The sequence below is a fragment of the Telmatherina bonti genome (assembly GCF_933228915.1).
Source record: "Telmatherina bonti genome assembly, chromosome: 13".
NCBI lineage: Eukaryota > Metazoa > Chordata > Actinopteri > Atheriniformes > Telmatherinidae > Telmatherina > Telmatherina bonti.
The window spans coordinates 14,553,587-14,569,903 of NC_136611.1; the positions used below are offsets into that span (position 1 = coordinate 14,553,587).

A 16,317-nucleotide genomic window follows, 5' to 3' on the forward strand; every position below is an offset into this window, starting at 1 on the left:
ATTCCCCGTTTAGCTCCTTCTTGTAAGTTACAGTTCAAAGATAATGAAAAATAACAAGCTGAGCCAATCCTCAATCTAACTGACTGAGAAATGTAGAAAAGCCATTCAGCATTCATGTTGCAGCTCTTCTCCTCTTGTGGGTTTTTGGAAGTGCAGTGGATCTGATCCACCTTTGCTTTATATATGTTTTAAAGCATCTAAGGTCCTCACCTTGCTCTCCACAGACTGTTTTTTTGCAGGGTCATTTGTTGCTTTTAAAAATTGCATATTTATTGTAGTATTACGTGTTGCATGAACATGATATCACAGTTTTGCCTCTCTATTTATTTACATTTTGATGTTTCTGCTGATAAATCTCCCCTTTTGCATGATAATTAGCTTTTACTGTACAATCAATCTGTAATATAAAACTGTTGCTTTCAATGTTGATCTTGCTTTTATTTTAATTCTGTAGTTTTCTTGGTCTTGGAAATCTTTGTCTCTCAATGACTAACATTTCTGGATCTTCTCATCATCCTCATCAAAGTCAAACCAACATTGATGGCACCAAGTTTATTCACATTATCTCTCAGTCTGTAGCTGTTTTCTGTGGACTGATGACAAGTCGAGGCTTTTTAAACTATAAACTTGCTCAGTTTTGTTGGATTTTGCTGAATGTTGTCTTTGCTGTCTATTTACAACATTGTATTATGGATAAAAGTATGGGAGAAGTCAAGGACTCTGACCTGAATTATAATTTAATGAGAAAAGATACTGCTTTTGAACTGTGGTTAAAAAGAGTAATTAAAAAAAAACTTTCCCAGACAATTAAAAGCATTTTACTGAAGAGCACCTGGACCTGGATACATGCCAACAGGTCCAGGAGTCCGACTGAGTTACAGAAAACACCTGAGTTAAATTTAAAGGGTTGTTCAACTACATATTAGTCTTTGAGTCTCATCATGATTCTTTTCTTTTCTTTTTTAATTCAATTGAACCACAATTTAAATGCAATGTTAGGGTTTTCATTTATTTTTTATTTTTTAATTCTTATTCCTTGATTTTTTTTTTTTTTTTTGTCAGTTTCATCTGATTTCACCTCTTGCTCTATAGTTGATAAATACTTCTTTGTTATGAACCAACCAGCTCTCTCAGGTTATCAGTGTTAAACTTTGTATTCTCAGAGTCAGAACTAAATATGGAAGCAGTGTTCAGCTTTTATGTCACACACATGCACAACAAACTCCCAGAAAACTTCGGTTCTGCTGAAACTTTTTATCTCAGGGTTAAAAACCGTTTCCATTATCCCCATTTATCAAACTAACTGTTATTTCATTACACTGCAACTTCTACGTCTTGCATTTTATCTGATATTAATTTAAAGTTGTTTTTTTTTTTTGCTTTACTCAGTTTATTTTAATTTCTTTAAAAAAAATTTTTTAAATATAGTTTTTATTACTTCATCTACACCTCACTTGAATGATTTTAATATTCTACGTAAAACACTTCAATATATACAAAAAAACCTTTTCTTGACTTAAAAAGTAGTTTCACGGATAAAGCCAACTGTCTCGCTGATTCCTTAAGATCTGCAACACCAAAATATGCTATGACCATGACTTTATCCTCTCAACTATATTGCAAATACATTTTGATGGATAAAAATGTAATTATTTGTTTTCATTTGTAAGCAGAGATGTAAGACAGAAATTACACCCTGGAGATGGATTCAAACATGTCCTCTTTTACCAACCCTGCTAAATGAACTCCTCCAGACTTAAAAGGAAACGTCAATGCAATTACATAACTGGCATAAAAGATTAAATTAAGTAAATCCTTTTATCTATATCTATATCTATATCTATATCTATATCTATCTGTTTTTCTAAATAAGATATTTTTTATGTATTTCTTGGTGGTTTACTTTCTTTAGCATAAAAATATTTCTCAGGATAATACTCCGTATTTTCACTAGAAGGCAGCAGAAACTACTTGTAAAATACAAACTGGTTGTCACCACTGAACTCTGGTGTCAGTCGGTGCAGCGGTGGCAAATCAACTGACTCATCTGTCTATTTGTTGAAAGGCTATCCCTTAATGAGAGATGGTTTCCCTTTACACAGAGGGTAGAATGACGACATGTGTGTCCTGTATGTGTCAATGGGCTGGCTCTATTTGAATGAAGTCATAGCTGAGAGCTGCTTACTGCTGTATGTGTTGGGAGAGCGATGGCAGCAGTCTCGCATGAGAAGACTGACGGGAAATGAGGGCATCAGATGTCTTAAGTACTACTGAAGAGTTAGAACTAAGCTGAATAAGGTGAGGCATGAGTCACTTTGAAACATAAAAATTCACATGATGAAACAAATGAAAGTTCAAGTCATTCTGTGTTGTCTGTCTTAAAAAAGGAATAATTCCTTAACTAAAGACATGATTATCATGTATTTTTTCTTACCTTATCAACAAACCATCCCGCTGAGGAGCCTTTGTTATTGTGGCCAATTGTGATCTTCCTGACTTTTCCCAGATTTGGTGCCTCAATGGTGAACTTGTCTTCTGAGCCTTTTTCAAAGTTATTTTTGTCACTGTCAAGTCGCCTCTCCCCTGGAATATGAATCATGTCAAAAAGCCAATCAGTCAATGTCTTTACTATCTAAACTGAAAGTCATCAAATCTGATATCCACTTTTTGAAAAAGGTAACTTGCCTGAATCTCCAAACTCGCCAAATATGTTGATGAAGACGTCTGCGTCTGTTCCACTGCCTTTTATATCTGCCGTAAAAACGCTTACTATGTATTTATTATCTGGAAATTAGTAGCAAAATGATCATGATCAGCTTCAAAATGTATTTTAATGCGATAATTTTTAGTTTATTTTTTGCATTATTTGGTCAACCTTATTTGAACAATCAATAAAAGAGTTATGCAGATGCTGTAGGGCTGGTGAATTCATACATTTGGGCATGTCCATGGGGTCCATGGTGCCAAGAAGGTCTCTGACAAAAAGACCGTCTCCCTCCACTTTACTGAGCCAGTTATTACAAGCAAAATAGAACCTCAAGTGAGGCCTTATCACATCCGTCACCACCACTCTGTCCAGGAACCAGCTGGAGCTCATGCCAGTGTTGTCATGCTCAATCCTGTGTAAATACAAGCAATCCGGACATTACATCTTTATTTGCCTTAATTCAGAGTTAAAATAACAGTGGGATTTTTAATGTGTGTGTACTGAATTACATTTTCCATGTGACAAAGCCAAATGAACGGGGGTATTTGTCTGGAGTCTACCGTACCTTAACTTTTTTAAAGGTCCAACGTTATGAGTTCTTATTCTGAACACATCAGTTTTGTCTCTTTCAAATGCCGTGCGACTCCTGGAATCACAAAAAAGAAAAAAAAAAAAAGCCTCATTTTTACCTCTTTGTCTTATCAAATGTGTCACAACAAAGCAAGTGTAAAGCAGTCAGTCATGCAAGGCTTAGATAAATATAATGACAAAAGATCTCACATCTACCCCTAATCTGATCAGCTTATCTAAATCTTTGCAAACTGTTGAAAAATCATGCAGCCACACATGTCATGCAAACTTAAGAATATCAAAAACACAGCAAGCTGTCTGCACTCTGAGGAGTCTTTCTTCAGATTATACCTACTTTTTTTCTGTGCTGTAACAAGAGAAAATGTAAACAAGAGAGTTCAGTTAAATCCGTTGAGTCTGCATTTTATTTCCTCACATAATTTCAAGTATCATAATCTCACATCTCAATTGAAAAGATTTTTAGATGGGACTTACTTGCTGGCCAGGTGAACTTTGGGTGTGATGCCATAGTCTCCAAAAAGAGTAACAAACACATTGGCATCAGTACCTGCTCCTCTCTCATCCCCAGTGATGGTCACCACCTCATATACTAAAGGGTTTAATCAAAGTACAGGAATATGTGTTACAAATGTATGGTAGTGCTGCAGATTATAGTATAAGGCTGCTCATAAGATCTTTTTAACTCAAGGTCCTGCACACACTGCAACTCAGATATCCTCAGCTGCAGTTACATTGTATCTGCAATTCACTTTGAGGGAGACTTAATTTTAATACTGAAAATGAATGTTAGTACAGTACTGTCACAACACACAGAAAGGTAAAGGTCTCATTTATGAATTAAAAAATACAGTAGTCAGAAATGTACAATGGAAGGTACAGAAACTGTCTTTGATATTATTTAGAAGAAGATCATTTTAAGAGTACAGTATAACCACTGACTTTAACCCTTTAAAGCCCAACCTGAAAACCATTGGGCAGATTTTTTTTTTAATCTGAAGGGCTTATTGGCCCTTGGACAATATATATATATATATATATATATATATATATATATATATATAGTATTTTTATTATTAATTCCCATGTGATAGGTCAAAATGATTGTAGTCTAATCCTCTTTCAGGTGTCCATCGGGGGCAGGATGATCTAGCATATACAACTGCATTTTTAGCAAAAATTTCTGCCAGTAATTGTGATGCAAAATGTCTCAGAAACTGCATGTATCAAATATGATATGTTTGGCTTCATACGGTTAAAGAGTTCATAACTCTACCTTTAATAAGCATCAGTAAATAAGCAGTAGTTTACTGAAGACAGTAAAAGGTCAAGAAGAGTGTTGTGCTCTGTTTTGAAGTTGGGTTGTTGAACAGGTTTGCAGTTTAGGATATTTAGGACCATTATAAAATAAGATTCTGATGACAAAAAGATTGTGTAAATGAGAAGAATAGAAATTGAAATTGTCTTTCCAACCCTTAATACTCTATAACCTCATAAGCACTGTTGGATCACTGAAAGGGAAACCCAGGTATCCCAGGTTTTCACTGAAGCCTTTCTTTGTGGTGAATGCTTTGCTTCAGAGAGAAACCTCATGCCGGATTGGGCCCTAAACGGCATCTTTTGGTCGATGTCTTACATGCATACATCTTGTTTGAGGCACAGTCTGTATATCTTACAGTGTTTAGATTCAGGTTTGCCCTGTATTTTATATGTTGCCCAGTATGTTATGTGTTGCATCCGATTGGTGATGTTTAGCTTAGACACATGGCAGATTACATGGCTGTTACAGGACATGTTATATGTTATGAGAGATGTTGGGATATTTATGAATAAATAAGGTTTGAAACACATAAGGTATCAATGATGATGAAAAACCTTTTCAACTGTTTGCTGTCCCTGATTCATTACATAAAGTAGATGAGTAAATTTACTTCCATTATAAACTCTGGTTCATTTTCAATATTCCTCTAATTTGCAGCATGTCTTTACCTCTAATCACCTCCAAGCTACAGCATTGTCATTTCTTGTGGTCAGTTTTGTTCTCAGATGAAAAAACGTGATCTGTATGATTTAACATTGGGATGTCTTACAACTGACAATGAGCCCAAAGCAGCAGCTTTTATGGTCAGTGACAGGCACGAAACCATCACTGTGTAAAGATTATTGAGTGACAGGTGTCATATAGCAGGAGGCAAATGATCACATACATACAATACTTGGATACCGCTGCATCTGTCAGTGTAATGTTACCATGAACATTAAGCTAATGCATGGACACGACTGATGCAGCCATTCAAACTCTGATAACTGCAGCAAGGGATTCACCTCTCTTCTGGGTATTAAATGTCTTGGCTGAGAGAAAACTTACTGAATAATCCATGGATTTTTTAAATAACATATTGTTTCCATAACTATAGATCTGTACTTACCTTTCTTTTTGTGGTATTTGTCCTCATGGTTCTCCACTTTCTCTGGCTCATAGTTGCGAAGTTCATTCTCGTATATTTCAACATAATTTTCAATCTTCCTCTTCTTGCCTTTTGACTTCTTGGTGTCTTCATCACTATCTCCCCTAACAGAACTTTTCTTTTTCTTTTCTTTCTTTTTCTTCTTCCCTTCCTCGTCATCTCCATTGCCCTCTTTTTTGCTCTTATCCTTTGATCCCATCTTGTCTTTGACTGACAACTTCTTTGAGCCTTTCTTGGTCGCCTCAATCACATCAGGGAGTGTTTCTCTTTTCTTTTTACCCTTGGACTCATTGGTGTTATCTTCACAGCTCAACTCATCCTTGCTCTCCTCTTTGTCTTTTCCCTTCTTATGCTTGGTCTTTTCTTTCTCTCGTTCCTTTTTTTTCGTGGTCCTCACATCTGGTTCTGATGTGTCAGAGTTGTTTCCTTCTTCATCACTGTCCTTAAACTTTTTCTTCAATCTTCCAGGATCTTTTGAATCGCTCACCCGCTTACTCTTTTTCTTGGGCTTTGGCTCCTGATCCTCCGAGTCTTCGTCATCCGAGTCTTTGGTTTCTTCCTCTGCTCGCTGACTTCTTTTTTTCTTTTTCACAGGCATCTTTAATTTATTTACTACCTTGTAACCGTAACCGATTCCAGTGTGTTCCGGTGAAACTTGATTAAACTGACCTGTAGCTGCCCAGTGGTGACCAGAAGGCAGTAGAGGTCAGAGTTTACAGACTGCTGTGTGGTAGATGCTGCGGGAAACCCCACTCTGCTGCTTAACAGTGATGAACTATGCAGCCACCTGATCTGATAAGGAAACCCTAACTGTGAATGCTGAGGTGTTAAAGCAAGTCCCTGTAAACAAAAAGCAGAAAAAGGTATCCTCATTTATAAAACACAAACTACTAATTGTCTCAATTTTACTTGTTTTGGTTGTTTTGCAAATAATATATATTCTCTATGAAGAGACCAAAGTATAGACTTTCATGCTGTTTGGCTCCTGAAGATTTTTATGCAGTCATCTAAATTTCTAAATTAATTTCTAAATATTGTGATGAAATAAGCAGTGTGCTAAAAAGAAAACAAACAAACAACAACAACAAAAAAACCTCTATGTTCCACACTACTGAACGTATTAGCCTATTATATATGTATATTACGTAAAGAAACTTCAGAGGTATACTGGAGTAGGGGTAGATTTCTCTGCTACAAAGTGCACACAGATGCACAGATATAAATTCCCTCTTATGCTACACTCATAAAAATGTCTAATTTTTTGAAAAGACAATTTTGATAGCTTCAAAATCTATGCTGTTTTATGGATTTTTTTTTAAAGGCCATTTGTATCTTTGTATGTTATTCAGTGGTCCCATCTTAGATTTCAGCTTTACAGAAAAAGCATTTCACAAGTATCTCCTTTGTGCTGAGAACAATAGTATTTTTATGCTACTTTGATAATATTGATAGGACAAGAAGAAAAAGAAGAAGAGGAGAAATGAACAAAGTGGAACTACAGAAGAAATGACCATTTATAGTTAAGTTTCTTGGACCACTTTCATACAAACTATTTCAGATAAATAAAAATAAAAAGATAAGTGCGCAAATGATAAAAAAAAATCCCTGCTTCCTTTGGTTTGCTACATAGAGTGTATTTGCATCCAGCAGAGGGAGACATCTGCTTATGTTTCCTAAGTACAAAGTGAATTGTTTGCATCCATATAACCATTCTGCCAGAGATGAACATGGTCACATTACTCTGACAGTGAAGACACATATCATTATATTTTGAAATAGATTAATTTTTACCTATTTATTTCTGCCATTGCACTTGTCACTTTGTCACTGGTGGTGAAACAGTGACATTTTTTTGTCTGGATTCTCTGATGATGTTATATTCCTGTACAATGACAATGAATTATATGTGTAAACCATAATCTTTTTATTTACAGTCAATGGTGTAAACTATGTGCATGTGGGTAGATAATGTCCCGTCCTTTGCTGTGATCAAACAGAATTGCTTTTTGGGGCATAAATCAAGTTTTCAGAAATCAATTTTTTTCTAAATTGTCACACATTTGGTTGAAACCTGGACTTCTGTGTAACAACAAACAAATTACAGATGTATTCTAACAAGTTGTACGTGTCACTGAACAGTATTTTACACATGAAATGGTAACATTAAATGAAAAGCTAAAACATTTTATGCATACTTATAGTGTACAAAGTAACAGATAATACACTGGAAGCAACAGCTGATGCAAATAAATACCAATTAACTGCAAACTGATTTTTAAAGAATTTATATAAACAAAGAGTGGAAATGGAAATGGCTATCCACTGCTGCTTACTGGTGACAGAACAAAGTCTACATCCTGTAGTTTTCTCTGTCTGGCTGAATGATTTTTGTCCTCAGACTTAGCAATGTTTCCTTTGGCTTACAGCAGACGTTTTGACTGACATGATGCGCTACTGCACAATGAATCCTTGGACGATTTTCATAGTTCTTATCCTCATCATCCACGTTCTATTTCCCACCCCCTCCTCCTCCTCTTTTCCTTTTTCCGTCCAAAGTGTTCCTACATTGCAAACTGGAATGGCTTACTTTCAGTGCTTTATGGTTAATGTTTGGGCCGATGAGTGGAAATGTTAGCATTTCATTAAAGCCAGTAATGTTTTAACTTGTCATCGCAGCCTGATCTAAAAAGTGAAAAGTGTTTACATAGCTTTACAAGGTTCCATTTGCACTTTTAGTCATTTCACGGGACTTATTTTATAATGAATTTAATTCTTTTTTCTCTTTTTGCTGCTCAACTTCACGGCCTCAGCGTAAACATAGACATTGACCTTTGAACTGTTTCTGCAGAAACAAGTTGACTGCAAGAAAGGATTGAAAGGAATCACCAAAGCCATTAGGATAAACAGCCTTTGAATAACATATGAAAACCTGCCAGATTAATAAAAAATAACCAGACAAAAATAAGTTTGGGTTATGAAATCTTTTGTAAAAAGAGCTGCAAATGCACAGTGTAATGTTACCTTTCATGTGCATAAAGCTGTTAGTTAAGAGTATGCTTGTAAGATACTTATCAGCAATATCAGCAATTCATGCAGGAAAATGACTCCTTTCAAGAAGTTCAAGATGCTTATCCTTACAATATAAACAAACTGACCAAAGTAAATCAATAGAGTTTTTAAGTTCTTTCAGATTCGTCAAGAGTGAAGGAAGCAGTTTAGACAACAGAGGAGCAGACCGGTTGTCATGGCTGTCCTCAGAGGTTAGATATGCGGTTCATGGAGTTCATGTGCAGTATTTATCTGCATATTCTTTGAACATAGATTCAAAGCGTTTGAATCTCAAAGCTCATTATCGCTGTCATTTGATTACAGGATACTGACCCAACTCCAATTATATTTGTCCTTTCGGATTTGGTTCACTGGTAAAACAAAAGCTAAATAATTAGTTATTTTGTTGGTTGCATTAAAGAATTGGACCAAATTTAAGCAAGTTTGCTCACAAACGTGCATTTTCTCTATTTTGTATGTGTGTTTTTGAGTATGTATCTGTTTGTTATGCAAGCAGGGTTCATTCAAATCCTTGTAATTAAAAAAAAAGATCCAGTCATTTCTCTGTTCACTCAAGCACAAAAAATAAAGTGTTTCACATCAGAAACTGCTTGATAAATTCTTGATTAAAAAAAAAAGTGGGGAAGTTCTGATTTAAATTAACTCTATAACTAAAATGACAAAGTTGATAAGAATGACCTCTCATATTGAAGCAACCTAGCATGTCTGCAGGTTATGGGAGGCAACAGCAGCACCACAAGGAAGCTGAACACATGCTAAGGCTAATTATGAAATTATGACGCTAATTATGAAATCAATGTAATCACAACATAACACATATCATGACATCTGAGGTGAGTGGTAACATAAAAAGGGGCCAGAATTAGCATAAAAAGATGCTAAAAGGATAATTCAGAATCAAAATAAGTAGTTTCATAGAGAAATTACTCTTTGGTAAAATCCAAAACAAAACAGCACTGTTGCAAACAAACAGACAGACTAGTCAGCATCAGTATCTACACCTCAAGTGCTGCTTGCTATGAACTTCAGATAGTTGCTACTTATATCCAATAAGTCATGTTGGATTTTAACTCATCTATTAAATAATTTAAATAGTAAGAGTTAAGTTAAAATCCTCCCTAATGAATAATTAAGATACACTTGACTTCTGGGTTTTAAAAGATGAAAAATAAAAACAACAAACTCCGATATCTACTCCTTGATCCATCATCAGCTCTTGGAAATGATCGGACTGATTTACTTCTGAGATAAAAGCATGATGAAGAAACAATGTAAAAACTCCAGTGGGAGTCTGAGAAAACTCCTGTACGATACTGACTTCAGATACTTTCATAGTATAATGAGCTTAATTGCTTTCCCAAAGTACAAATGTTTATTTTCTAGCCTGTCCAGAAAGAACTTTGTGATAACATAGCAGTGCCTCTGAGACACACAAGACACTCCGCAAAGACTCTTAAAACAAACACACTGGAGGGTCTGACGGTTCACGTAGGATGCTCTGAAGGAAATGAGGAGGAAATAGATTGTCACAGGAGGATACGTGAGGAGTGCAGACACTGTCATGTTTCGCGGCCAAACGCTTCAGACTCCATGACTGTGGTCGGATTATGCAATGAAGGGCAAATCAGATCGCATTAAAAACTAAATATATTTGTTTGAAGAGCAAAGTGGTTTGTGCTTCTCACAGCAACTTGTGAGTGATGGTTATGCAACAGCGAAAGAGGTCACCAGTTTTGTTGATAATATCATTACTGTAGCAAATAAGTGACTTAATGACGTAAGTGTGGCCCTCAGGGAGAACCCGTGTTTAGTTTAGGGCATCAAGTTGGCAAGCAGAAACTTCCATTTGAGCAGATTTTTCTTGGCCTGGCTCTTCATCTTCAACGGTTTACAGCACATATAAAGCTTACAAAGATATGATATCATCCTCACACTGGAAGCTAAAGTACAACACACACATATATATATATATATATATATATATATATATATATATGTGTGTGTGTGTGTGTGTGTGTGTGTGTGTTTGTATATACACAGTGGCCTTGAAAATCAGATGATTAAAATGGAAATTACTTTGCTAATGGTATTTGGAAGCATTATAATTTATTTGCATTGATAACTTTGAAAAAAAAATTGCATTGATGCCACTAGATTTTTCATAATATCTACTTGTCAACTAGCAAATCAGGTGTAGCTATACTATTAAATTAACCCAAGTTCATCTCATCTTCTTTATTTTTCTTTCACCATCTGCTATTCTCTGCCATTCTTTTTTATTTTTATGTCACAGTATTTATCCAAACAACCACAACAAAACATCTAACCAGGGAACTAATGCATAATGGGAGAGCATTGCTGCAATGCTCCCATTTCTGTTGTCACATCTTTGTATTACATTATATGAACTTTATATGAATTTCTTGGTGGATAGAAACTTCACTGCATCACTGTTGTGCAAAATGTAAAAGACATACTGCTGCGTAGAACAGGACCAATAATGCATCGAGGAGGTCGGTAAGCAGGTTGGCCTGCTGGGTGTATGTTATGTTAAAAGAATTTAGATAATCAGTTTTAATCCAGACACAGTATATTTTAGAGTCTATTTCAATATCAGTGTCAACAAAATGCATGTTCAAGTGTCACCGAAAACATTTGGGAAATGGTTAATTTTACTGTCAAAATAATGAAGTGATTTATTAGCTAATCAACATTTTCAGCTTTCTGACACAGTTCAGCCTTTTCACACATCCAGAGCTGAAGTTTATATTTGCCTATGTAATGTAACTGCTTCTTGTATTTAATAAACAGGCTAATTTTATTCCCAAGTCTTGTCACCAGAGGAAACTGTTGTTGTTGTTTTTTTTACATTTCACAGTATCCAGCTAATGTGAGTAAATTAACCAGTTATTGCGTTGCCTTTGTGGAAGATAAAAAAAAGATTTACTTTTTTTAAAACTAATTTTATGTAAAATATTTTAAAACGTAAAATTATTTATTTCACAAGCATAAAAAATAAACTATTGACTTGATCCTATGATGGTATCAATGTAGTGTCATTCTTGCTCAGAGCATTGAGGAAAATGGGGCAAAGTTTGTAGCTTGACCAGTATGAGCATCAGTGTTTAACCAGTTACCCCATAAAGATCCAACCCATGAAAAAAATCAGATAATTTTCTTTTTTTTTTTTAAATATCAGGTCTATATTTGTCCTTTTAACAAAATGTCAGATAAAAAGTACCAACAACTTTAAGGATATTTACTATTATTACAATGTGATAGTTTATTTTTTTTAGTATATTTTTCTGCTTTTTTGTGTCCATTAATGAGCAGAAGACAGAAATCAGACTGTGTGCCGCAGGATTTTAAGCAAAGTTTGTTCCATAAAGTGACATCAGATGTCTCAGAAACCGTATGAATCATATATGTCACGCTGGCTTCTTATGGGTTAAAACAACATTACAGCCTTTGAAGTTGAGCAGAAAGTTACATAAGCTTTGGTATCAGTTTCCAACTTCTATTTAATCAACATCTTTCATCTATGACTATGAGTTTCCCGTTATTTAGCCTTTAATTAAACTTTGAAAAATGTTAGCAACTCATGAGGAGTATTTTTAAAAAGCAAGATTTGGTTTATTGGAAGACAGGTTTCAGTTTCTAAAAAGGTCCAGTTGTTTCCTGAGAACAAAATCAACAGAGAATATTTTGATTATCCTCAAAGATTTGTTGATGTCTCTGAACTTTTATTTAAGTTTATGCCCAAAGCCATTAGTAAAGAAATGATAACTAAACAGATAAGATGTTTCAGTACATGCAAATGATATTTTCTGAAAGTGTAGTACTGTACTTTGTCAATATTTTGTACTTTATGTACTCAGTACTTAATGTTTCAGCTCCACATCTGCATTTCTTCATTTCACAACATTTTTGGTGCCTGTTATGTTTGCTGAAAAGTACCCTTCAAAGTAACATCTGATACAGTTTGTGTAAATAAGTTCTTGTTCTCTGTCTCCAGCTGTATGGTAAAGCACTTACACCCATGTTGGTCCGTGCCACCAGCAACGACACTGGAAATGAAGACTGCGTCTCATTGTTTTGATGAGCAAAAAGTTCAAGTCAAGCATGACAAGAGTCTGAAACCTGAGCTTTGCAGGCAACACCGCCTTCCAACTCACACTCACAAAAACAAGCAAAAAGACATGTACCCTGCACTTACTGTGATTAATAGCCTGTATAATGGTCAGTGTTTTCAAAGTAATTTCTCCATTAAGTGCAGAAAACTTCACCATTCCCACTGATTTTTTTTGGCCCTTTTGAAGTCAATGATTTCACAAAGTTCTCCAGAGGGATGTGAAAGAGCCGATTTATAACTATTCCTGGATGCTTATCTTGCCAGCCTAAATGACCCCTGCACTAAATCATGTTTCTGCACAATATTATGGATTTCAGCAGAGGTTCCCACGTGAGCTATGAGCTCAGACGCACAAGCTGACATTAAATGGGCGTAATTTAACCCTTAAGGTGCCAAGGTCACCAAATTGCAACAAGCACCAGGGCATTTATTCAGAAAGAGAGCTTTTACCTCTTTTAACTTTCTGCTTCTAGATAGCAGACACATGAATAGGCTCTCAACGATCACCTAGCCGATTGCTAAAGGCTCATTAACATGTCTGCCACCTAGCAGTAATTTTACTTACATTATAAGCTCTGGTTCAAATCAAAATCAGCATTTTTTCCTCATTTACAGCATTTTTAAAATGTTTAAAACTCTGGTGCCTAAAGGGTTAAATAGTCCAAACTGCAACAGCTGCAACGTCACCCATGTAAAACCAAGCACTTGGTGGAACCTATGACTAAAGCTGACATGTTTTCGCCATGAATCACAGAATCAAAAAAAAAAAACCATGCTCTGAAGATACAACTCAAACTCCAGTCAGTCAAAATCATCAACAAGGAAATCGTGTCCTACCATTGGTCACTTAGGGATGATGCATTAGTATATGATCATGTACATTTGCTAAACTCTAACATATCTATTGCACTAATGAAGGGTCCATTTAAATAAAGAAGGGACCCACTTTATGTCAAAAATGATTTATGACCCCCTGTCATCCAATGAGAAGCTGCCACGTCACAAGTGGGCGTGGCTTAACGATCCGGAAGCCCCTCCCCTTTGTGATCCAATGAGAAGCTGCCACGTCACAAGTGGGCGTGGCTTAACGATCCGGAAGCCCCTCCCCTTTGTGATCCAATGAGAAGCTGCCACGTCACGAGTGGGCGTATCTTAATGAACCGGAAGTCCCGCCCCCTCAGTGATCCAATCAGCGTGTGCCACGTCATAAGTAGGCGTATCTTAATGAACCGGAAGTCCCTCCCCCTCTGTGACCCAATCAGCGTGTGCCACGTAATAAGTGGGCGTAACTTGGGTGAGGGGCGGTCCCTGGACCACGTGATGTCCGGAAGTGACGTATGTCCGTACGTCATCTCCCTCCTCCCAGGCGTGGCTCTAAAAGTGACGTCATCCGTGGGCGGTCCCTGGACCACGTGATGTCCGGAAGTGACGTCATCCGGTGGCGGTCCCTGGACCACGTGATGTCCGGAAATGACGTATGTCCGTACGTCATACCTGGGCGGCATGTCCGGACATGTCTTCTGGACGTACGGCATGCCTGGACGGTGTGCCTGGACATGCCCGGACATGTCTTCTGGACGTACGTCATGCCTGGGCGGTGTGCCTGGACATGTTAGGGGCATGTCCGAACGAGTCTAGAGGTATAAAGAGGGGTCCCGGGGGGGGGGAAAAAAAAAAAAAAGAAAATTAAAAAAACGTCTAAGAGAAAGAGTAATAAAATAAGGTAAAGAAAGTTTTGGGAAAAAAAAAAAAAAAATCCCTTACCTTCTCCATATGCGTGTCACTCTGATGCAATCAGTATTTCTTCAGCGATGAGACGTGGTTTTTCGCCTTTGAGTCTTTTGGGTCTACTGGAAAAGAGCAAACTTATCATGGGAAATGCAAAAAGTAGTATAAACAGAGTTTACTGGGTGGGAAGAGTGAAAAAAGTTTTTTTGCTGGCTGCAAAAATCCTCTCTGAGTCTGTTTGTGTTTACACCCCCACTCTTCTACTGGCCCGTGTGACAAGCACCCCCTCTTGTCTGCAGCAGGCTTTTTACGACCCTCTGTTGGTGTGTTTTCAGTGACTTTCGCGTTGATAAACTATTGGAAAAAAGAAGAAGAATTAAACTATTATGATAAATGCAAAAAGAGAAGTAAAAAAATAGAAGTGTTAGCAAAAAAAAAAAGTGCTAATAAATGGATGGGAAAAGAAAAAACGTTTTTTTGCTCCAGCAGTCTGCAAAATCCTTTTTCCCCTCGGTGGTGGGACATGTGTTCTCTTGTTGGTCTGAAAGAAGAGCAAAAAAAAAGCTAACTTATTATGATATTTGTAGAGTTTTAACTGATAAAACGAGTACCTTTTTTCTACACACGTCTATCTGCTGCTCATGCGTTTTGAGTCTGTTTTTTACTGAAGGAAGAGAAAAAAAGTTCCTTTAACTGTCCCTGTTTAAATCCTCTAACACCTGGGTTAACTTGCAGAGAAGTGGCAACAAGTTGTTAGCTGAGATAATACAAACAGAACATTCTTTCTGTCTCAAAGTAAGCTTTTATTGCTTAATGACCCCCCCGTAGCCGGGAAAAAAGTTTTAAAAATCAGACACCTGGTCCATGTTTAAGAGAAAGGGTTTTTTAACCTATGGATGCTCATATATTTAACAGAAACGTGTGGTAAACATACATAACTTACAGAGAAGTGTCAGCAAGCTGTTAGCTGAGATAATACAAACAAAACATTCTCTCTCTCGCCAAGTAAGCTTTTATTGCTTAATGACCCCCCCCCCCCCCCCCCCCCCGTAGCCGGAAGAAAAAATGTGATGTTTAAGAGAAAGGGTTTTTTAACCTATGGATGCTCATATATTTAACAGAAACGTGTGGTAAACATACATAACTTACAGAGAAGTGTCAGCAAGCTGTTAGCTGAGATAATACAAACAAAACATTCTCTGTGTCAAAAATGAGTTTTTATTGCTTAATGACCCCGTAACGGTCAAGAAACCTGTCAACAACGGTTGCTTCTTATCTGAAAGTTAAGTTAACCACACGTACTTTGGTTCAGTTGACAATGTTGGGTCAGTTTTGTCCTGCAGGTTTTGCTCTGGCCTTATTCTCAAGTACTTTTTGCCTTTGTCCGAAAGCCAACTTCAGTACATCAACTTTCCCGCCGATCTGAACGAGCTGAAAATAGTTCGCATTCCTGTAGTTGTGACAAGTGTCATCGCAGGTACTTCTCACATGGTTTCATAAAGTTATCAATGTTATACAAAGTTTGTGAGGTGTTTAGTTTACCTGATTCCATATTTTCTACTCGCAAGTCTTCTCAGCACAATGTGTGTACCTTTTAAATGTAATCTGTGGTCCTGTTCACAGAA

General features: G+C 36.7%; 1 protein-coding gene across 1 annotated transcript in view; it reads right to left on the reverse strand.

The window, feature by feature from the left end:
- Nucleotides 1–6,361, reverse strand: part of loxhd1b (lipoxygenase homology PLAT domains 1b) — a gene marked incomplete at both ends in the record, with an annotated part of 28,930 nt that extends 22,569 nt beyond the window's left edge. Inside the window, 7 exons of the mRNA XM_079251540.1 lie at nucleotides 2,435–2,583; nucleotides 2,686–2,784; nucleotides 2,935–3,119; nucleotides 3,273–3,353; nucleotides 3,633–3,644; nucleotides 3,773–3,887; nucleotides 5,725–6,361. Coding sequence (XP_079107666.1) covers nucleotides 2,435–2,583; nucleotides 2,686–2,784; nucleotides 2,935–3,119; nucleotides 3,273–3,353; nucleotides 3,633–3,644; nucleotides 3,773–3,887; nucleotides 5,725–6,361 — 1,278 coding nt within the window. The remainder of the gene's footprint in view (nucleotides 1–2,434; nucleotides 2,584–2,685; nucleotides 2,785–2,934; nucleotides 3,120–3,272; nucleotides 3,354–3,632; nucleotides 3,645–3,772; nucleotides 3,888–5,724) is intronic.
- Between the last annotated feature and the right edge of the window lie 9,956 nt (nucleotides 6,362–16,317).